The sequence below is a fragment of the Entelurus aequoreus genome, linkage group LG06 (assembly GCF_033978785.1).
Source record: "Entelurus aequoreus isolate RoL-2023_Sb linkage group LG06, RoL_Eaeq_v1.1, whole genome shotgun sequence".
Classification (NCBI taxonomy): domain Eukaryota; kingdom Metazoa; phylum Chordata; class Actinopteri; order Syngnathiformes; family Syngnathidae; genus Entelurus; species Entelurus aequoreus.
The window spans coordinates 75,545,192-75,569,644 of NC_084736.1; the positions used below are offsets into that span (position 1 = coordinate 75,545,192).

A 24,453-nucleotide genomic window follows, 5' to 3' on the forward strand; every position below is an offset into this window, starting at 1 on the left:
AATCCGCTCTATCCCGGTATTGAGCACTGTATAACGGATAAACCACAGAAACCTCGACTATAGCAAGACATTCCACTAATCAACCCTGATGAGGCACACCTGTGAAGTGAAAAGCCTTTCAGGTGACTACCTCTTGAAGCTCATCGAGAGAATGCCAAGAGTGTGCAAAGCAGTAAGCAGAGCAAAGGGTGGCTATTTCGAAGAAACTAGAATATAAAATATGTTTTCAGTTATTTCACCTTTTTTTTTGTTAAGTACATAACTCCACATGTGTTCATTCATAGTTTTGATGTGACAATCTACAATGTAAATAGTCATGAAAATAAAGAAAACACATTGAATGAGAAGAAAGTGTGTCCAAACTTTTGGCCTGTACTATATATATATATATATATATATATATATATATATATATATATATATATATATATATATATATATATATATATATATATATATATATATATATATATTAACTGTGTATGATAGAGAACAATTGTAATGCTAATGTTTTGTTGGACTGCATGTGTGCTGTGCTACGCAACACTCTTTAACTACACTATTTGTCACATATATTGTACATAAATACCAGGCTGTACTACAGATGAATTGAAAAAACTGTACATAACAAATTCAGCTGTTAGTAAGTAATCACAATTAAAATAAACACCTAAAGTATAGCTAAATTTTAAGAAATTATGCATACCATTGAACAAACATATACAATGTCTGTATATGCAATGTAACTTTCTTGGTACTTTGTTTCCTCCCTGGCTTTAGAATGCCACGCTCTGTGCCATCCAAAATGCTCCCCCAGCCTTCCAGCGACATGTGGAATGTCGAGTGACTGCTCTCTGCATCTGTCTGAGGGCTCGTCTCGGGAGAAAGGCAGTTCTTCAGGTCAGCAGCTGAAAGACGCCAGTGGACACATGCACCTGGAGGGCTGGATGAAGCAGCCCAGGTGAGCTGAGCTCCCACACTAAAACACTCACTCCATCATACTGATGCCATACAGCTTAGGGCCAGTTCAGGGTCAGAAGTGAATCTTTTACACAAACAAAGGTGGAACTTTGGTTAAATACCAAGGAAATACTGAACAAATGACAAGCTCATACGGGGATAAACGTACAAATGCTCCAACACCGCAGCGGTATTCAACACATGCAATTAAGAATGATGCACACGTATTTGCCACATGTCACATAAACAATGCAGGATCGGGAAAAAAATGCTGCAAATGCTAATAAATGTAATAATAATAACAAATAAATAACTAATAAAAATAATAAATAATGATAATATAATTGTAATAATATATATAATAATAATAATATATAATAATTATAATAATAAATAATAATAAAAAAAATATATATATATAATAGTAATAATACTAATAAATAACTAATAAAAAATGCTGCAAATGCTAATAAATAAAATTCCAAAAATAGCCTTACAACAGCTGCATGAGAGAAATGCTGCAAATTCATGGAACAGAACGGAAGTAGTCCTGGCTACCAGGGGTGCAAACCTAATGGATGTCCCTCGTTAAAGACATCAGTATATAAAAATACAATTAAAAAAATACAGTCGTGGTTTGCTTTTCATTATCTGGTCCAAAAGGCCGGATAAAGACCGAATTGTACAAAAACCAAAACCAAATACAATTATTCCGTTCGAAAAACCCAAAAATATTAATGCAAAACGAATCTTATTGTTTTGATGTATTTTAAATGTAGAAAACAATGTGAAATACATATAAATGATGAATGGACTGGATTAATAAACATGTAACATCCCTTTTATCTTAATCAAAGACTCTTGTTGGCATAGGCCAGGGGTCGGCAACCCAACATGTTAAAAGAGCCATATTGGACCAAAAATACAAAAAACTAATCTAAAAGTTAAAAGCCTTATGTAAGTGTTTTTAATGAAGGCAACACATTAAGTAAGTGTCTCAGAGGATTAGATAACTCCTGGAAATTTCTGTCTTAAAACTGCCAAAGGTATAGATTTGTGTGCCTAAGTTAAAGGAAAGGACAGGCTGTCTTCTTGTAATGGATTTATTACAATCTTTGCAAGCTGGGTAACATTTGCTGTGGTCTGGAACAACATGGTAACGTTTGCTGTGGTGTGGAACAACATGGCACACAATCAGAAATGCAGCCAATATTACATACAGATAATAGATAGATAGATAGATAGTACTTTATTGATTCCTTCAGGAGAGTTCCCTCAGGAAAATTACAATTCCAGCAGCAGTGTACGGAATTGAGATCGAATTTAAAAAAGTAAATAATGGGGGTATAAATGGAAAGAAAATAGAAAAATATTACAATAGAATAAAAACAAAAAGCATCAATGAGAATACAAATATAACAATAAAATGTGTCATGACAATTACAAATATAAATTAAATACACAGAGGACATAAGTAAAGGAAATTAAATGAACTCAAATATACCTACAAATGAGGAGTAATAGTGCAATATGTACACACAGTTAGCCTAAATAGCATGTTAGCATGGATTATTAGCACTCCACGCAAGTCAATAACATCAACAAAGCTCACCTTTGTGCATTCACGCACAGCATAAAACGTTTACTGGACAAAATGAGACAAAGAAGGAGTGGCATAAAACACGTCTTGCTGTGGCAGCGATGGAGAAAGTTGTACATGTAAACAAACTACGGTGAGTTCAATGACCGCCAAAATTAGTAGGAAAAATCAGCGTTGGCCAAATACTGTCATCAGTGAAGCATAAACACAAACATATTAAACAGTGGGCTTTCTAACAATGAGGAAGGTCTGTGTTATGTTTGTCCTCCTACAGAAACATTATTAAAACAAGAATATTTTTTCCCCATCTTTTTTAAGTTTTGAAAAAGCTCCAGGGAGCCACTAGGGCGGTGCTAAAGAGCCGCATGCTTAGTACTTTGCTACAAGTTTTTTCTTGAATTCAATAGTGTTTCTCACCTTCATTGTCAAAGTACTGGCCCTTGCAACTTTCTTTGGCCCGAGGGTGGCTTACTTTGAAGTTGTACTCAATAAAGCACAGTCAATAAAGAGATAAAAAAGCACAGAGACTAAATCACCAATGTGTGGGATTCTTTGTTTTGGTGCTCGATTCTGCGAAATGATTCGGAAGCAAACTAGTTTATGTGCAATTTTCCAATCGCATGTATGTTACGGAGATAATGGTCACGTTTGCAAGTACTGTACACCATCTAATACAGAAGTTTCCGTAAACCGTACTCGACTCTTCACCAAGACTTTGCGCTATTTTCATTTGAGGTACAGGTATATGTTAAAAATGGTAATCAACATAAACATAATAAATAACACATGCAGTGTTGAGGCAGTCTTAAAATATTCCGTCTGCCAGTAATGGAAAACCGGGGTGGTTCTCACACTTTTTGTTTACTCTAGTATGAATTGGTCATTATCAAAACATATTAAAATAATAATTCTTGCATGAAATGAAAGCTTCAGGTGTTTATGATGTTTGTCCTTCTCATTTTCTAACTCAGCAAGAGGTAAAAAAAAAAAAAAAAACACTCTGACACAACCAACTCCCTCACAGGGAAGAGTGTCACACACTGAGGTGTTGATTGCCTCAGTGTTATTTTAATGGGGAAATAGTTTAAAAGGACAAGGAGGCAGAATTCCCGGGCGCGGCCACCGCTGCTGCCCACTGCTCCCCTCACGTCCCAGGGGTTGATCAAGGGTGATGGGTCAAATGCAGAGAATAATTTCACCACACGTAGTGTGTGTGTGTGTGACAATCATTGGTACTTTAACTTTAACTTGACCTGAGCAGTAAACACATCTTTAGGTACAATACTTAATATGTGACAACTAACTCCAGCTGGAATCTTTTTAATGGTATTAAGACACAGGTGTCAAACTCAAGGCCCGGGGGCCAGATCTGGCCCGCGACATCATTTTGTCTGGCCCGCAAACACCTGGAAATGATATATTTCAATAAAGTACTTAATATTTTCTCATTAAAATATAATGGATTTTTTAAATTTTAACAGAAAAAATTAAGGGTGTAACGGTACACAAGAATTTCGGTTCGGTACGTACCTCGGTTTAGAGGTCACGGTTCGGTTCATTTTCGGCACAGTAAGAAAAAAACAAAATATACATTTTCTGGTTATTTATTTACCAAAATTTGTAAACAATGGCTTTATCCTTTTAACATAAAAGACACAGGCAGCCAGTGGAGGGAGGCTAAAACAGGAGTAATGTGCTCTCTTTTTCTTGTGTTTGTTAAAAGTCGGGCAGCTGCATTTTGGACCAGCTGCAGACGTGAGAGGGAGGACTGACTAATTCCAAAATATAAAGTGTTACAGTAATCCAGCCGAGATGTAATAAAGGCATGGATTACTGTCTAGAGTCCATTTTAAAATTATCTTACTTGTTTTTAAATCCTTACATGGTCTTGCCCCACCTTACCTCTCTGAGCTGCTCCACCTCTATGCCCCCACCCGGTCCCTCAGGTCAGCTGATCAGCTGATCCTGGAGGTACCCAAATCCAAGCGTAAGCTCAGGGGGGACAGAGCCTTCTCTGTTGCGGGCCCAAAACTCTGGAATGATCTTCCACTTCATGTGAGACAGGCCCCTTCTTTGGCTATTTTTAAGACCCTTCTTAAAACCCATTTTTATTCACTGGCTTTTAACCCAGCATGAGACTTTAAACTGTTTTTAACTTTTAACTTTTTTAACTGCTTTTTATCTAACAAAATTGTTCTTAGGGTAATTTTGTATTTGCTTTTTTAATGTGTATTTTACTTCTGTTTTAAATTTTATTTTTTAGTCTGTCCTTTGCCTTTATTTCTTTGTGGTGTACAGCCCTTTGTTTTTCAACTGTGGTTGTTTTTAAAGGGCTTTATAAATAAAGTTGGTATGGTATGGTATGGTATAACAATAACATACATATATACACAGGGTCCATTGCCAGGGTTAATGCAGTCAACATATACAGGTATAAAATAAAAACTAAATAAGATAAGGCTCAGAATTGGTTTCTTAACAAAACCTTTCTACATATAAAGTGCAACATTTCCACATATAAAGTGCAACATTAAACTGCTTCAAGTTGTTGCTCGGATTAAATAAAATGACAAAACTTTTCTTCTACATACAAAAAGTGCAACATTAAACAGTTTCAAGTCAACTCAGCCTCAGATTAACTTTTCTTTTCCCCCCCCCCAGCCTTTAAACCTGGTGACTTTCACTCAATTTTCATGTTTTTTGCCAGAAAAAATCAGTTTATCCACATTGTCTGCAGAAAGAGCAGACCTGCTTGCAGTTAAAATGTCTCCAGCTGTGGAAAATACCCTTTCACTGGGCACGGAGGTAGCAGGTATGGCGAGGTAGTGCCTGGCTAACTTGGCAGTAAGAGGATATATGGGCTCATTGTTCTTCCACCATAGAAGTGGGTCAAAATCTAGTTTTTAATGCAATATGGTCTTAAATCTGCTGCTATAAAAACACCAATGGCATTTGTTATTGCTTTAGCCCTGCCTGACTCGCCGAGGAGAGGCTGCTTGAATGCGGTGGGAGCTGTGTTTGTTCGTCTTTCTCTTCGTTGAAGCGATTTTATCCATTGTTGTATCGCACTGCGAAACCGAAATGTTCCCAAACGGGAGATCTTAACAAGGCAGGAGGGTCTTCCAGCTCTGGCTTTTGCATGTTGTAGTAGCCTGGTCGCTGCTAGCATGCCGTGTGTTGTGCCTCAGTGTGCATTGTTTACACAACGTGCGGTACGCTACTTATGTCCGTGTGGAAACTCGTTCGGTACACCTCCGAACCGAATACCCGTACCGAAACGGTTCAATACAAATACACGTACCATTACACCCTTAGAAAAAATATATATATTGCTTGATATTGCATGCCTTTTAAACTTTAATAGTATCCATTATTGCAACAAATATTACAGTATATTATCCTACTTTCCAAACATGTTTTTGTCTAAATGAAAATAAATACTTAAATATCTGCCTGACTTATGATTTTACAGCAAAATCAAATTAATAAAAATGCCAATAAATGTTACGGTGTTCTTTACAGCATATTACTATAAATTGAAAAAAACTACAATTTGTTTTGCGTTAAATTTCTTTTGATTTAGCTGCATATTTTTACTTTGTTTTTACGGTATAAAAACTGGCCGCTAAGTTGCCAGAATAAAAAAACAAACTTGTACTGTTTATCCATTAACAATATAATGTTGTAAAAACCAATGTAAATTTAATAGTAAAATTCTGGCAACTAAGCTGCCGTAAAAAACAAAAGAGTGGTACTGTTTTACAAAAAAAAAAATACAACAAAAACAAGAGGAGTTTCACATGATCAGTAAAAAGCCTGAATAAAAAGGTGTATCTTTTTTTTTTAAAACATCAACGTTCTCTGCAGTCGTCAGGCTCTCCGGCAGGCTGTTCCACAGGTGGCGGTGGCTAAATGCTGCCTCACTGTGAGTCTTTGTTGTCGTATTTGGTAAAGATTAAAGGCCAGTGCCGATTGATACGGTAAAAGCAGGTCAGACAGATAAGAAGGCGCAAGGCCATTAAGATATTTAAAAACTAATAATATTACTTAAAAATTTACCCTGAAGCGAACGCAAGCCAATGCAGTCAGTAGCGTGGTCAGACTATTTTTCAGGGGGTGGCACCCATAAAACAGTCAGTCTACCCCAGGAGCATCTGTAGCTACTGTAGTAGGTTACCATGTTTTTTTTTGTTGGTTTTTTTTGTTTTTTTGTCCTGTCCAGCTTCTCAGGCAAAACATATAGTCGATGTAGATGCCCATATCGGCTGTTCAGATTTACTTTACAAAAGAGAAGTGTAGGATACTTCTCTTGTTGCCTTATTTGTATTGGACTTTATTAAATGTACTTATATTATCATTTGGTGCAGCCGGGCCGGAGCAGGAGGGGATAGAAAGATTGGTGGTTACCACCACCAATTATGGAGTCAATCTTCTTGTAAGACAATTGCTGACATTAAACAGTATTGCAAAGTACTGAGCTCGTTCCTACCTTGTTTACTTCCCTTACAACCGCCTTAAAGTTTTGTAATCCATCAGAAATATCAAGCCATCATTTTTTATCTATGTGCCTTAACCTCTTAAGGCCCAAGCTGTTTGTTTACATGATATTTTTATTTCTCTTTGCTATTTGAACTTATTGGACCCTAATTAGAATAAAAACTAAAAATCATATTTTGATATGTACTGAGTCCATAAGTACACAAACGTTTACTTCATGTGTAGTGACATGCAAATTTAGATTTTTACACTTTTTTTTCCAAATTCATTGTATGTTATACTCTTCTGACACCACCAGATGGCAGTATAAGTGTCCATATGTCCCCAATTCTAGTAGTGTACACAATTTTGGAAATAAGAGCTAAAAGGTACTGTCCACGCATGTGGCCACTAAGGCCTTTAAAGGTTAAGCAACTAAAATGCGTCAAGCATATCCAAGTGTGGAGAGTGTTTCGCATATTACCCACCAGGCCTATAGTCAATGTGTTGAATGGGTGAGTTTTTTAATTGTGTATGGTACTATTAGACATTTTTTAATGTCCTCATAGTTCAATGGGTAAGTTGTGTGTTTTTGTGTCACATGTTTAGGTTCTGTGTTGTTTTTTGGTTAATTTGACTATGAGTTGGAAAGGCTATCCAAATTCGTACCTATAAAATGAGTCTTCTTGTACTTTCCTGTACTGTACGTGCCCGTGGTCAACAATAATCGCTCACTACGTGGCATATCACATTTCAATATCTATTGATTCTTGTTTTAAAAATAAACTTGGAACAATCCGCAAGCTGTAGTTCCGAGATCCCGGAATTAAGCAATTCTTTAGCGTAACACTAGATGGAGTCCAAGGGGTACGCTTAACCCTAGTTTGAAAAACCGTGCTTCACATCGTTCCGCCCCTGAGTGGGGTGGCACCTGGCACCCCCTAGACTTTGAAACTGGTGTAATGTGCTCCAGTGAAGGTGGGTTGTTTTTAACGTTGATGCTTTGTTTCAATCAATCAATCAATGTTTATTTATATAGCCCTAAATCACAAGTGTCTCAAAGGGCTACACAAGCCACAACGACATCCTCAGTTCAGAGCCCACATAAGGGCAAGGAAAAACTGACAACCCAGTGGGATGTCAATGTGAATGACTATGAGAAACCTTGGAGAGGACCGCAGATGTGGGTGACCTAAATAGAAAACGCTCTATAGCCGGCATACTTTTTTTGGGCTCTGGGAATCACTAATAATTTTAATTTAATAAATTTGAATGCATTTGCAGGAATGGAAAGCGCGGCCAAGGCTGGGAACGGAGATACGTGGTCCTTGATGGAACTAAAGTGTCCGTCTACGAGACAGAACCCAGAGAAGGTTACTACCTAAGTTTGCGCCTGAATTGACCTTTTTGAAAGCTGCTGACTTTCCTTCCTTTCTTTGTGCTCGTGTGTTCACTCAGATGCAGTGAAGCCACTGGAGGAGTTTGACCTCTGCCTGTCTGACGGAGAGGTGGAGGTTCACGGAGCGGTGGGGGCCACTGAGCTACCCAACACGGCCAAGTCAGGTATTACACGGAACTAAACGAGTCAATGACTCCAATTCCGTTATGAATGTGAATGTGATTCTGTTGTGTCAGATGTTCCGTATGTCCTGAAGCTAGAGTCTCGTTGTCATGCCCCTTGCTGGCCTGGACAGTCCATTTACTTCATGGCTCCCAGTTTCCCAGACAAGCAGCGCTGGGTGGCTGTCATGGAATCTGTGGTGGTCGGGGGGCGAGCTTCTCGAGAGAAAGCTGAGGCTGATGCAGTGAGTATACAAGTAATTGAACAGTGGTTTTACTTATTGTTGTACTCTTTTATTCTCGAAAAACATGTCCTTGTATAACCTCTTCTTCCACCTGTCTGTTTTATTAACTGTCATTGTTCCCTCCCTTTTTTCGATCGCTTTATCACCTTTTTTTGTCTTTCACATTTGTGTTGCTCTTCCGTCATTCCTTGCATTCATTATATGTCGCCTAATGGGAATGTTTTATTGATTTGCTCGGTTTTTGCTCATTACATTGAGAATCTGTGTACACATAGGCTGCTGTGTCCAAAAGACAAATGGTTCTGTCTCCTCTGGTCCAGGTAAAAAGTACAAGACACCACAAGGTTGCCAGGCACTTGCACTTGCCTTCCTATTTAGGGACCGTTTGACTTGTCTGTTGCAACGTCACGCTCACTGTCCTCTGGCTGCAGTACTGTCATTTCTTGTTCAAACACATACCGTAATTTCCGGACTATAAGCCGCACCTGACTATAAGCCGCACCAGCTAAATTTAGGGGAAAATACAGATTGCTCCATATATAAGCCGCACCCGACTATAAGCCGCAGGGTTTTGATGTGTAATTACCGTAGTATATAGGGGTTCCTGCTACCACGGAGGGGATTGTCGGGACAGAGATGACTGTTTGGGAACGCAAAGCGTCCCATTTATTAACAATAAATCTTTCAATCATTCAATCAAACTTTCACATCTTTGACATGGCGAACAGCATTCGTGCAGAGTACAAATAATACAACGGTGCAAAGTAATACAAAGTGCTCGCCTGTACGTTATCAAAATAACCATATGAAAAGTCAGTCTTTAATCATTGTGTCATCGTCTTCCTCCTGCGTACTAAAACCACCGAAATCCTCTTCGTCGGTGTCGGAGAAGAACAGGCCGTAAATAAGCCGCACCGTTGTATAAGCCGCAGGGACCAGAACGAGGGGAAAAAGTAGCGGCTTATAGTCTGGAAATTACGTTAAATACAATGAGATTTTTGAAAAGATATCTTAACTCTAAAAGCAATCGGAGAGCGCAGACCTCCGCCAGCCCCTACCTCCCAATAGTTAAAAAAGTTGTGACTCCAGACAGTAAGGGTGTAACGGTACATGTACTTGTATTGAACCGTTTCGGTATGGGGGTTTCGGTTCGGTTCGGAGGTGTACCGAACGAGTTTCCACATGGACCTATTAAGTAGCGTAAACAATGCACACCGAGGCACAACACACGGCATGCTAGCAGCTAACGGGCTATGATAGACTGACCATACGTCCTCTTTTCACTGGACATGTCCTCTTTTGCGGGGCTGTCTGGGCGGAGTTTCTTAAATGCCTCAAATGTCTGGTATTTTGAGTTAAGGTTGCGTGTATATTCAATGTTCGTTCAGGGTTAAGAAGGGGTTAAAAACACAACAAATGGTGGAGGTGTGCGCGCAGCAGCATTGGTGAGGGAGGGGCAGAGACAGAGAGAGCAAGAGAGTTATGATAAACGCACATGCGTCGCCAGGCTCTGCTTTTTAACCAAAGATTTATCAGATTAAATTTTTTATTATCTATAGCAGGGCTGTCAAAAGTGTGCCCCGGAGGCCATTTGTTCAATGGCCAAAATTTTTATTATAAATTTTGATTTCTATTTACTGTTTTAATTGGTTTTACCCTTTAAAATAGTTTTAATCATATTTATTTTCATATTGGTTTTATATTTATTTATTTTTTGTTTTTATTCAGTCATTGGTGGAGCATAATATTGTTTTTAACATGGCTGTGCAGCACTTTGGAAACATTCTTGTTGTTTAAATGTGCTATATAAAGAAAGTGGATTGGATTGGATTGACTTGCGGCCCACAGCTAATGTTTTAAAGGCCCACGGCACATTCTAAAAATACTATTAAAATAAACAAAAACATAAAGTTAAAAGTTAAAGTACCAATGATTGTCACACACACACTAGGTGTGGTGAAATTTGTCCTCTGCATTTGACCCATCCCCTTGTTCACCCCCTGGGAGGTGAGGGGAGCAGTGGGCAGCAGCGATGCCGTGCCCGGGAATCATTTTTGGTGATTTAACCCCCAATTACAACCCTTGATGCTGAGTGCCCAAAAGTTAAATAAAAAACCTTAAAGGATAAATGTATATTAGAAAAAGTTGCAATGTTGACTACTAAAACAAAGGGTTTTTTTTTTCTTTCAAACTGTCATTGCTCAAAACATAATATTGAATCAAAATCAATGTTATTATGAATTATTGACCTATCCAAGGTTCCGATTACTTCACATTAAATATTCCACTAAGAAAAATATTTTCGGCGGAAGATTTTGCAAATTTGGTAAATAAATAACCAAAAAATGTATATTTGGTTGTTTCTTACTGTACCGAAAATGAACCGAACCGTGACTTCTAAACCGAGGTACGTACCGAACCGAAATTTTTGTGTACCGTTACACCCTTACCAGACAGTGATCTGGTTCACCCTTCCAATTATAATTACTTGTCCCTTATCCTATTTTTGACATTCCATGAAAAGTTTGATACAAATGTGCCCATTAAAGCGGTCTATAGCGGAATTAAATAAACAGAGTCAACCCTCTTGTCAGTCATCCACTCTCGTTATCTCTTTGGGTGGAGGCGGGACAACTCACAAACGCACAGAGAGACTTGTAACGTTTTACAAATGATCTGGATCAGCCCCAAAATGTAATGGCTTGGGGCCCCTATTCTCTCATGTGCTTAAGTGGAAAAAACTGCACAGTTGCTTGGATTTCAGACTCGCAGAATTCCCTCCTTAGAGTAATAAGTCCGTCACTGCGCGTCTTCATCCAAGAGTTGCCTTCTGGATGGAGCAACCTTGAAATGTGGATGATTCCTATCAAATCTGGCTTTTCCCCATCGACTTAAGTAGTTTTGCCCCTATGCGCTCCCCCCAATATAAACATTGGTAACACTTTAGTATGGGGAACATATTCTAAGTAACAAAGAGTTAATGTAGAGTTATTTAGACACTATTAACATTTGTAGTTTTGTTAGTTAGGGTTACGGTCCAACCCTAACTCTAACCCCTAACCCTCAATAAGTACTTAATAATGACTAATTAAGAGCCAATATGTTACTAATTTGCATGTTAATAAGAATGAGTGAATATGTTCCCCATACTAAAGTGTTACCTAAACATTATATTGAGGATTGTGATGGAGTCTACACCACACGTAATAAAATTATAAAAGACCTTTCCGGAAAACTATCAAATCTATTCTGATCATTTCAATTAGAGACACCTGGAAACATCCATTCAGATGAGTACAAACAGACCACAATGCCACTCTGTATTAACAACTAAAAATCAAAATGCACATTGTTTACCTGGCTGTCTGTGCTTGAGAGAAGGCGAACGCGACCCCGGCGGAAGGCGACCACGCATATCAGCCACGCCTGAACATCATGGGACATTCAATGCTTAACGATTTCAGCTGAACTAAGAGGCCATCGTTGAACTATGCCCAAAATACACACTGTATCTCCATTAGACGCTATTAAAAGGACGAGGAAGTGATCAACAATCACTTTTTGAACATGCACACACTCACACAAACACAGACACAGAAACAAACAGATAGATAGACAGATAGATAGATAGGTCTTTATTGTCATTGCACAAGTACAACAAAACTTTGTTTTCAACACAAACCCGTTCAAGATTAGACAAACAAACAGTGTACAGGGTTACAGAACAGGAATGCTGATGGGTCGCCACAAGGCGCCCCGTAAAAGATGGAAAAAAGGTAAAACGCTGGGCAAAAAGATGAATAAAAAAATACAATCCAGACTGGGATCCTAAGGGGGCCTAGTCTGGAGTGGGAAAAAACCTCCATGCAATGCACACATGAACACATTACATTTAATCACGACAAACTCGCAACAGAGAGGCGGGGAGTTGGGGCCCTGGAGGGCGACCGCTGCTATGAAGCGCTGCCATCCGACCATCAAACAGTTGTCTAAAGCCCATCTTGACGCATCACGGCTTCACAGACAGTTGTACTAAACAGCTGTCAACATCACAAATAACATCAGGGTGGCTACACTATACAGTACCAGTCAAACTAAGTTCCATCTCCAAAGTTACATCCAGACAGGAGGAAGACGCTGTTGCATACACATACTAAAATCACCATGACAACACACACACACACACAAGCCCGGTCTGGATTAATCCATCCATCCATCCATCCATTTTCTACCACTTGTCCCGGCCTTTTCTAGTTTAAATTTGTTGTTATTTCACAGGTTTCAATGACATTCACAAGTGTTGGAAAAACGTAATGAAAAATGTTAGAAAAACTTAATGTTTCATTTTTCACACAACCAAAAAAATAAGACATCTCGTAGTTGAATAAATCGCACAAGCCCGCCTTTTTTCACAACTTACAATAGTTACCACTGTATATTTGCCTCATCCTTCACTTTAAGCGTGAGTGAAGAATGCACTACTGACCTGATAATACCTGATAAGCCTGAAAGAGATTATACATTATTATCTGCTCACAGATGCTACCTTGTGGTTGTTTAAGCACACTGCAGCTAGTCCTTGATAGTCCCACCAGAGATGTCCGATAATGGCTTTTTTGCCGATATTCCGATATTGTCCAACTCTTAATTACCGATTCCGATATCAACCGATACCGATATATACAGTCGTGGAATTAACACATTATTATACCTAATTTTGTTGTGATGCCCCGCTGGATGCATTAAACAATGTAACAAGGTTTTCCAAAATAAATCAACTCAAGCTATGGAAAAAAATGCCAACATGGCACTGCCATATTTATTATTGAAGTCATTATTTTTTTTAACATGCCTCAAAACAGCAGCTTGGAATTTGGGACATGCTCTCTCGGAGAGAGCATGGGGAGGTCGAGGTGGGCAGGGTTGAGGTGGGGGGTAGGAGGTAGCAGGGGGGGTGTATATTGTAGCGTCCCCGAAGAGTTAGTGCTGCAAGGGGTTCTGGGTATTTGTTCTGTTGTGTTTGTTGTGTTACGGTGCGAATGTTCTCCCGGAATGTGTTTGTCATTCTTGTTTGGTGTGGGTTCGCAGTGTGGCGCATATTTGTAACAGTGTTAAAGCTGTTTATACGGCCACCCTCAGTGGGTCCTGTATGGCTGTTGACCAAGTATGCCTTGCATTCACTTGTGTGTGTGAAAAGCCGTAGATATTATGTGACTGGGCTGGCACTTAAGGTTTATTGGCGCTCTGTACTTCTCCCTACGCCCGTGTACTCAGCAGCGTTTTAAAAAGTCATAAGGCTGAGGAGTGTGATCCGATACTGAGAATTTTGAAACCGATACCGATAATTTCCGATATTACATTTTAAAGCATTTATCGGCCCATAATATCGGCAATCCGATATCGGACATCTCTATTGCTAACTATCAAACAATCAGAGGCGGAGGTTAAACACGTCAATGTCATCGTTTCCTGGGAGGGACTCTAGCAGAGTGTGAGGGTTCATACTGTTTAACATGTTTGTCTTTCTTTGACCCTGTTCTTCCCTCACTTTAGTTGCATGTTGTCTTCACAAGTGGAGCCTTAAAAATGGCCGGTGGTTCTTGACGTGGGAAATTATTTTACTGTCTGATTATACAGTATAAAGCAGGAATGTGCATACGGGGTGGGCAGGTGAGGCATAGCTTCACTGGTTTTGATGACAACTTTAAAAAAGGGATAATAATTCATGAAGTGAATAAAAATTAGTGCTGTCAAATGATTTTTTTTTTTAAATCAGATTATTCACGCTTTTGAATTTGTGTTATAATCACAGGTTATCACTTGCATAATTTAATTTGTATTAACATCGATAAAGCATATGAAATCACTTATTTTGTTTTAAAAAAACTCCAAAAGTGCCTTATAAACTGTATACTGTATAGTATAGCTGTGTCTCAATTCGGCGGCTGCATCCAACGCACTGCGCATGTGTGAGGTGCCGATGTCATCGCGGTACCCGAAGGCTGTGCCAAATCAAAAAAAGTTCCAAGGGTCATTAAAAATTCGGTCGACAATTGTGTCCTTTTCTCCCATTAGCAGAAAGTGTGCACCCTTGTACACTTAGCGTCCTTTCTTATCCCGAGATCCTTTGCGCACTTACTCTAAAAACATACTTTCAACAAGGCGGTGCTATGCGGAGCGGAAAGAGCGACTTTAAAATGTAAGTATAGCTATTATTTATACATTTAAAACAGATATTAAAAGCAGACATCTAGGTGGGATGTTGGTAGTGATATACATTTGTGTTCAAATCATACTTGCCAACCTTGAGACCTCGACTTCGGGAGATTGGGGGGGGTTGAGGTGGGCGGGGTTAAGGGGGAAGGAGAATATTTATAGCTAGAATTCACTGAAATTCACAGAAATTCAAGTATTTCTTTTATATATATATATATATATATATATATATATATATATATATATATATATATATATATATATATATATACACACTACCATTCAAAAGTTTGGGGTCACATTGAAATGTCCTTATTTTTGAAGGAAAAGCACTGAACTTTTCAATGAAGATAACTTTAAACTAGTCTTAACTTTAAAGAAATACACTCTATACATTGCTAATGTGGTAAATGACTATTCTAGCTGCAAATGTCTGGTTTTTGGTGCAATATCTACATAGGTGTATAGAGGCCCATTTCCAGCAACTATCACTCCAGTGTTCTAATGGTACAATGTGTTTGCTCATTGGCTCAGAAGGCTAATTGATGATTAGAAAACCCTTGTGCAATCATGTTCACACATCTGAAAACAGTTTAGCTCATTACAGAAGCTACAAAAATGACCTTCCTTTGAGCAGATTGAGTTTCTGGAGCATCACAATTGTGGGGTCAATCAAACGCTCAAAATGGCCAGAAAAAGAGAACTTTCATCTGAAACTCGACAGTCTATTCCACAAAATTGTTTGGGTGACCCCAAACTTTTGAACGGTAGTGTATATATATATATATATATAAATAAAATAAATACTAAATACTTGACTTTCAGTGAATTATATAGCTATATATATATATATATATATATATATATATATATATATATATATATATATATATATATATATATATATATATATAAATAAAACAAATATTTGAATTTCAGTGTTCATTTATTTACACATATACACACAACACTCCTCTACTCATTGTTGTATTTGAAAGTGCAATGCTTTGCAGCCAGTAGCACAGCCTTTGAAGGAGCATAGGTTTGGGCAGCATCTGTGAAATTTAATTTGCAGGAAAGAAGTGAGTTTAGGGTTGAATTGTCCATCCTCGTTCTATTCTCTTCTTCACTCGTCGTCGCCATGACTGCCTCTTCTTCGTTCTTCTGCTTCATCTTCTTCTTGTTGTGTGTGCGCAGTTGTGCACTCTCCAAAAGCCGTAGATGTTATAACGTGACTGGGCCAGCACGCTGTTTATATGAAGGAAAAGCGGACGTGACGACAGGCTGTCCTCACTCAGGTCCGCATGGACCTGGAGGGGGCGTGCCTTAAGTCCGGCTGGAAATCGGGAGAAATTCGGGAGAATGGTTGTCCCGGGAGATTTTCGGGAGAGGCACTGAAATTCGGGAGTCTCTCGGAAAATTCGGTAGGGTTGGCAAGTATGGTTCAAATACGAGACCTCCGTGCTCTCTGCGCCTCTCTTTTCCCCAAAGGAGAGCCATAATTCCGGCCATTGCAGACAGCTTGGTCCCCGGAGCTTTTTTTCAATGTTTCGAAGTAAAGCCGGACTACTTTTAAATAATTTTTTTAGATAGCAAGAAGTTGACTTATATTATGTCATAATAATGTGTGTCCAGAATAATGAAGCATTGTAAATGTATGAATCAATGTACTGTTATTGCGTTTTTTTGTCTTTACTTCTATTAATGATTATTGTGAACTTGTGTTGAACTTTTCTGGGGGTTTTTTTGTTTTTTTTTGCTGTGCAGAATAATCAAGGAGGACTTGGACGACAAAAGAGCAAAAAGAAATGACACAAAACACGTATATAACAGTTTGGATGATCATTTAAAAGCATTTTTATAACCTGTATAAATAAATAAACTCGTGCTGTGACTGTAGTTGTGTTGTGATTAATTTCCTCTGCCTTCTTTGCAAATAACTATATGATAAGAATAATATTATGCTATCCCAATATTTACTATTATTGGCTATAATGCAACCAATTTGACACAATTAGAAAACTCATACTTGCCAAACCTCCCAATTTTTCCGGGAGACTCCCGAATTTCAGTGCCCCTCCCGAAAATCTCCCGGGGCAACCATTCTCCCGATTTTCACCCGGACAACAATATTAAGGGCGTGCCGTGATGGCACTGCCTTTATTGTCCGCTTTTTCACCATACAAACAGCGTGCCGGCCCAGTCACATGTTGTATGCGGCTTCTGCATACACACGAAAGTGACTGCAAGACATACTTGATCAACAGCCATACAGGTCACACTGAGGGTAGCCGTATAAACAACTTTTAACACTGTTAAAAATATGCGCCACACTGTGAACCACACCAAACAAGAATGACAAACACATTTCGGGAGAACATCCGCACTGTAACACAACATAAACACAACAGAACAAATACCCAGAATCCCCCCCTCAAACTCCCGAATTTGAAGGTCTCAAGGTTGGCAAGTATGAGAAAACTACATCAATTGTGAATCACATATTAAAAAAGTACCGTAATTTCCGGACTATAAGCCGCACCTGACTATAAGCCGCACCAGCTAAATTTAGGGGGAAATACAGATTGCTCCATATATAAGCCGCACCCGACTATAAGCCGCAGGGTTTTGATGTGTAATTACCGTAGTATATAGGGGTTCCTGCTAATCATTGTGTCATCGTCTTCCTCCTGCGTACTAAAACCACCGAAATCCTCTTCGTCGGTGTCGGAGAAGAACAGGCCGTATATAAGCCGCACCGTTGTATAAGCCGCAGGGACCAGAACGAGGGGAAAAAGTAGCGGCTTATAGTCCGGAAATTGCGGTAACTGCTGTGCTAAATAAGATTGTGTGCCGTATGGATGGACCGTGAGGGCACTTTCTGGGACATCTTCTGGATTGTCTGCGCGCCACTGCTGGAGGACTCTCGCCAGGACCTAAGCTTCGTCGACCGCATGGGCCGGAGTCCTTGGAAGGATGTAGCCCCCGACTTGAGACACAGCTTATGACTCTTGAGCTCACCTTTACTTTTACACTAGCACTTCCTCCTGTTGTGATCCTCAATAGCAAACCCTAACTTCTAACCCTAAAAACCTAAACCTAACCCTCTGTCACAATGTCCTAAGCCTAAAACTTTGCAGCAACTTCCTAACCCCAACCCAAAATGTAACATTATCCCCAACTCTAACCTGTCTATACTAAACCTATTTGTGTCCATTTAGAAACTTCTTGGAAACTCTCTCCTGAAACTGGAAGGAGACGACCGCCTCGATATCAACTGCACGCTTCCACTTACAGATCAGGTGCGATAACTCACATCTTGAAACACATTAAATGGCGTGCTTGATAATGACGTGCTCCTGGCTGTGATTACAGATAGTTCTGGTGGGCTCGGAAGAGGGGCTGTATGCCTTAAATGTGATCAAAAACTCCCTGACTCATATCCCTGGTTTGGGATCAGTCTTTCAGATCCACATCATCAAGGAGCTTGAAAAATTGCTGATGATTGTTGGTAGGAACTCAAAGCCTCTGTCTGTTAGGATGTGGACACTGAACTTTGCATCGGTTGGTTTGTAACGTGTATGTGTGTGTGTTGCAGGGGACGAGAGGGCCTTATGCTTGCTGGAGATCAAGAGAGTCAAACAGTCTTTGGCCCAATGCCACATGCCCACTCAGTCCGAGCTGGCTGCGTACATCTTCGAGACGGTGAAAGGATGCCATTTGTTTGCTGCTGGCAGAGTAGGTCTTCTTGAGAAGACTACGTGTGATGGAGCAATGTGATTGGAAGACTTAGATGTCTATGTGTTGTCTTCACAGATTGACAACGGGTCCTGTATCTGTGCTGCAATGCCAAATAAGATCACTATTCTACGCTACAATGACAATCTCAGCAAATACTGCATTCGCAAGGTGATTTGTCCCATTGCTCGTACACGCTACACCCGACACTTGAGTAATATATAATACCAGTGCTGGCCTAACATAAGCAGAAATCATGATCATAATTAAAGATACAATTATTTTTTTTATTTACTATTCCTAAATATCTAAAAGTATTCATATTCTCTTCATGTCATATTATGCTCGTTCCAGTGCTGTTGTTTTTAGTTTTAGTTTGTATCCAATCAGAATTCAGCTAGCTTATGTTGCCATGCTGTACCAAATCTGCCAGAGGCCTTCAGATTCAGCAATGCAGGCGTCCGTGCACTTTAAGTGAATTGCGACATACAGTGAGACAGTTTCAATAGCCAATCAGATCACGAGTTGTTGTCAGTAAGGCCTTTTAGATGGCCTTACGTTGAACGTGACATTTATGCGTTCCTGTGATTCGATACTCATCGGGACCGTGAGCGGATGAATTTGAGAAGACAGAGTTGAGAGACAGTTGCGATAGCCAATCAGATTGCAAGTTGTTGACAGTAGCTGTTCTGTTACAACTATCCATCCATCCATTTACTACCGATTGTCCCTTTTGGGGTCGTGGGGGGTGCTGGAGCCTATCTCAGTTGCATTCGGGCGGAAGGCGGGTTACACCCTGGACAAGTCGCCACCTCATCAACTAAAAGTTGTAAACTCTTGTTGTTAAAGTGCGTCCTGCTTGTCATTTAATTAACATTGTTACATGTGTATTTGTCGCCATCATGTGGTCAGGGCCGTTAAAGGCCTACTGAAAGCCACTACTACCGACCACGCAGTCTGATAGTTTATATATCAATGATGAAATCTTAACATTGCAACACATGCCAATACGGCCGGGTTAACTTATAATGTGCAATTTTAAATTTCCCGCCACACTTCCGCTTGAAAACGTTTTATTATGCTGACGTATGCGTGTGACGTCACGAGGGCAAGGGAAGTATTCGGAGCCCGTAAAATCCTGTACAAAAAGCTGTTTTCATTTCATAATTCCACAGTATTCTGGACATCTGTGTTGGTGAATCTTTTGCAATTTGTTTAATGAACAATGGAGGCTGCAAAGAAGAACGTTTTAGGTGGGATCGGTGTATTAGCGGCTGGCTGTAGCAACTCATAAAGGACTACTTACTTGGATAGCAGACGCCTAGCCGATGCTAGCCGCCAACCCCACGGATGATCGGGTGAAGTCCTTCGTCGCGCCGTCGATCGCTGGAACGCAGGTGAGCACGGGTGTTGATGAGCAGATGAGGGCTGGCTGGCGTAGGTGGAGCGCTAATGTTTTTATCATAGCTCTGTGAGGTCCGGTTGCTAAGTTGCTAAGTTAGCTTCAGCGTCGTTAGCAAAAGCATTGTTAAGCTTTGCCAGGCTGAGAATTATTAACCGTGTAGTTACATGTCCATGGTTTAATAGTATTGTTGATCTTCTGTCTATCCTTCCAGTCAGGGATTTATGTATTTTGTTTCTATCTGCATTTGAGAACGATGCTATCACGTTAGCTCAGTAGCTAAGTGTGTCACCGATGTATTGTCGTGGAGATAAAAGTCATAAAGAATTATCACGAGATGACAATGTTAAACTACATTTCATCTGAATGTAGTTTATCCAAATCAGGTTGTAATTTGTTGTGCAGGTTGGGGATGTCTTCTGAGTGCCTCCTTTTAGCTATTCATGTCCTAAGTCACTCGTTGACTTTGCTGTTGACAAAGGTTTTGTTGTTCATCTACACACCTCTCACACATATGATCATGTAGCATTCAAATCAAGCATATTTTTGATCTCCCAGGAGATTGAAACCCTGGAGCCCTGCAGCTGCATCCACCTGACCAGCTACAGCATCATCATTGGAACCAACAAGTTTTACGAGATCGAGATGAAGCAGTTTGTACTTGAGGGTGAGCTAATCATCTTATTCTAGCACGTTCCCCAATTTTGACTTGGAAGTGCAATGCCACATTTATACCGTTTGTCGCTACTGACATACAGTACAGTGTTTGATGATGCATTTTAACTGTTTTTGAACAGTCTGATGGTCTCATTGCTTGTACAGTGGTTACCTTTTACCAGTAAATTTGCAGCAGCTCAGCTCTACAACACAGGAAATGCTTACATTTAATTTGACGTTATTGTCAAACATCTCAGAACAGGCTAGTCAGGTTACTTCTAGACCTCCACCCCAGATCCCACCTCCCTCCTACCCACTTCTCTAAAGTGGGCTGGCTCAAGGTGGAGGACAGAGTTAAACAACTTGCACTGAGCCTAGTCTATAAAATCCACTACACCTCCCTGATACCGAAGTACATGTCAAACTACTTCCTTAACGTAAATGACCGCCATAACCACAACACCAGGGGGAGCTCCACTAACCACGTTAAACCCAGATTCCGAACTAACAAAGGTCTTAACTCATTCTCTTTCTATGCCACATCAATGTGGAATGCGCTCCCAACAGGTATAAAAGAAAGGGCATCTCTATCCTCCTTCAAAACCGCAATAAAAGTTCACCTCCAGGCAACTACAACCCTAAACTAACACCCTCCCCAGATTGCTAATAATCAAATGCTAATAATCAAATGTAAACAATCAAATGCAGATACTTTTTCTTTTTCTTATGCCTTCTGATCTCTCTCTCTCTCTCTCTCTCTCTCTCTCTCTCTCTCTCTCTCTCTCTCGCTCTATGTCCACTACTTGCTGTCCATATCCTACCCCCCCCTCCACACCCCTGATTGTAAATAATGTAAATAATTCAATGTAATTATTTTGTGTGATGACTGTATTATGATGATAGTATATATGATAGTATATATCTGTATCATGAATTAATTTAAGTGGACCCGACTTAAACAAGTTGAAAAACGTATTCGGGTGTTACCATTTAGTAGTCAATTGTACGGAATATGTACTTCACTGTGCAACCTACTAATAAAAGTCTCAATCAATCAAAAAAAAGTCAGTAATATCAATGTCCTTATGTAACCCACATGGTTCGGTCGCTCCCTTTTCCGTTCTGCATGGGACTCGAACCGAAGTCGTCCGCATGAGAGGCGAGCGTGCTGACTACTGAGTTCAAAGCACTAAACGGCTCTTGAGGTTGGCAGTAAATGAGGTATACCAATTGCCACATGGCTCCGCCACACTGGCTGGCCTCCGTTACACTTACCCAGATTTGTTAATGGACATTCCAATCCTTGCCGTTCCCCATGCATTGCGACCAGTTCTATAGAGCTCTCCACTCCTGCAATCATTCCTTAGTAGGTCAGCGTACGGTGGCATTGGGCCTCCTTTTGGTCGGTGCCCGTGTGTTGGCTCTGTGGAGAATGCATATATGTTTAAGAGTTCTTTCTGTATTCATAGTCATGTTTGAATCAGCTAGTGTTTTTCCATTTGTACTCTTTCAATTTTTTATCTCATGTCCGCAAGTAAACTATGTGTGTTACCTTGAAGGCTTGCACTGTAGGAGATGGAATACTCCCTTTTGTCTTATCTGTAGTAGAACAATGAGGCTGTGTTCCTTTCCGGACAGGTGGGGGCTTTCTTCGTGTGCAAGAAGTTGGCTCTTCCGTTTGAGTGTTAGATCGATACGAGAAGCCGATATGAATGTATTGGTTTTGCTGATCTCCTGAACCTTGAGTAAAACTTGATGATATTCCTATTCTGTCTTGATGGTCCTTACTCTGCATATATGACATCTGAAAGAACTTGGGATTGACCAGTGACTTTACTTTCCTGGGAGGGAAGTCTGGTCAGATGCAACATCTCCCAGAAGAAGTTCTGGTTGTTTGTGGCAGTGACTTGCAAGTGTCATCTTCCTTGTCACTCAGCCTTGGTAGACCCTCATACAGATACTAGTTGGTAACATGCTTGTTCTGACACGCTTGGTGATACCCTCAAAGAGGCTAGCGGATCCCAAGATGCAAAACACAGGCAGGAGTAAGATCAAAAAGGGTTTTTATTGCTCAAGACAGAGATAAAGAGTAACACTTAAGTGGATAACAAAAAACTACGGTGCATAAAAAAAGGGAAACAAAAGATTGCACTGCAAAAAGACTGCAACGGGTAAAATACAAAATCACGAACAGGGTGAGTACCTGAGCCGGCAGGCGAAAGGTCATACAGGAACTGGAATTGAGGAGAAGAATCCAGAGCATGAATCAGAGGTCCTGTGTCACGAAGAGTAATCAGCCAGTGCCTTCCTACCCCTGCAGGTGTGGTTAAATAGGCCAGTTAATTATGCACACCTGCAGCAATTATGCCCTAACAAAGAAAGACATAAGACACAAAGGAAAAACCAATTAACTGCTCCCCACACTGAACACAAAATGGTCTTACCGGCCAAACAAAAGGTGACAAACAAGTGGATGGAAATTAGTGTCACAATAGCGTGTGACATGTTCTGGTTGATGTTCAGTACCACACACAGCATCCTGGTGTAGTATCCATCCGGAGACTTTAGAACGGTGGGCTTCAGGGTCCAGGTTTCAGAGCCATAGAGGAGCAAGCTTGGAAAAAGCTAATCTTGATGTGTCGAGAGAGATTGGATTTTCTCACACTTGACATGCCATTCAGAGCGCTCTATGGCAACACCTTTGTCACCTCAATGTCCTGTTCTGTACTTGAAGTCGCTGACTTCTGCCAGAAAATTACCTCCTTCTTGAGAGGTGGATGGTCCAGCGGGGTGTTTGAAGGATCCCGATTTTCTTTGCATACAGCCTGAGACATTCTGCCCCCACTCTGTTCAAGAGCTCTTTAACCTGTTCTACTAGTCAGAAAACAGACTGATGTCCATTGTTATGTTAACTATGAATGATAATAGTCATCAGAGATAAAACTACATAAGGTTTTTCATCATCAAGAATGTGTTTAGGAAAAGTCAGGACTGGCATCTCAAAATATATAGTTCAACTATAAATCACAATTTTTCCACTTCAAAGTAATCCCCCTGTAGTCTGGAGAACTTTCCCAGCTTTCTCTTTGCGTACTCCTTGAAGGATTCTTCCATAATACTCCGCAGCTTCGTCGTCGTGATTTTCTTATTGTCATCCCCATCTTTAAAAGTGGTCCACTGGATAACCCTCCATAACCTTCGGGGAAATAAAAAATTACACTGAACCAGGTCGGGTGAGTAGTGAAGTTGCTCAAGCAAGGCTATGTTCTTTCAGACAGGAACTGTTGAAGGCTCTGGGCATCGTGAAGAGGCGCCTTGTCATGGTGACTCAGCCAAAAGTGGTCCTGCCACAACTCTCGCCTCTTCTCGCGCACTGAACAAAGCTAACGCTGCAGGATGACTTTCTGGTGCTCGTTAGTCGTCTTGCCCTTTGCCAAGAAATCACAATGCCCCTCATATCGAAAAAACACTACAGAGTCACCATCAACAGCCTTGGAACTTTTCTGACTCACCTCGTATGTAAAACAGTGAGGTCCAAAGTGCCGCCTGGGGTGTTTTGCCAAAACCAAAAATGTGGAATGTGACTAGAAAAAGTTTTA

General features: G+C 40.2%; 1 protein-coding gene across 5 annotated transcripts in view; it reads left to right on the forward strand.

The window, feature by feature from the left end:
- Positions 1–24,453, forward strand: part of LOC133652599 (citron rho-interacting kinase) — a 156,223-nt gene that overhangs the window by 116,564 nt on the left and 15,206 nt on the right. For all 5 annotated transcript variants that reach the window (XM_062051534.1, XM_062051535.1, XM_062051532.1 and 2 more), the window contains 9 exons: positions 781–961; positions 8,321–8,409; positions 8,495–8,599; positions 8,672–8,841; positions 18,279–18,359; positions 18,433–18,568; positions 18,656–18,795; positions 18,874–18,966; positions 20,756–20,864. In XM_062051534.1, the coding sequence (XP_061907518.1) occupies positions 781–961; positions 8,321–8,409; positions 8,495–8,599; positions 8,672–8,841; positions 18,279–18,359; positions 18,433–18,568; positions 18,656–18,795; positions 18,874–18,966; positions 20,756–20,864 (1,104 nt within the window). The remainder of the gene's footprint in view (positions 1–780; positions 962–8,320; positions 8,410–8,494; positions 8,600–8,671; positions 8,842–18,278; positions 18,360–18,432; positions 18,569–18,655; positions 18,796–18,873; positions 18,967–20,755; positions 20,865–24,453) is intronic.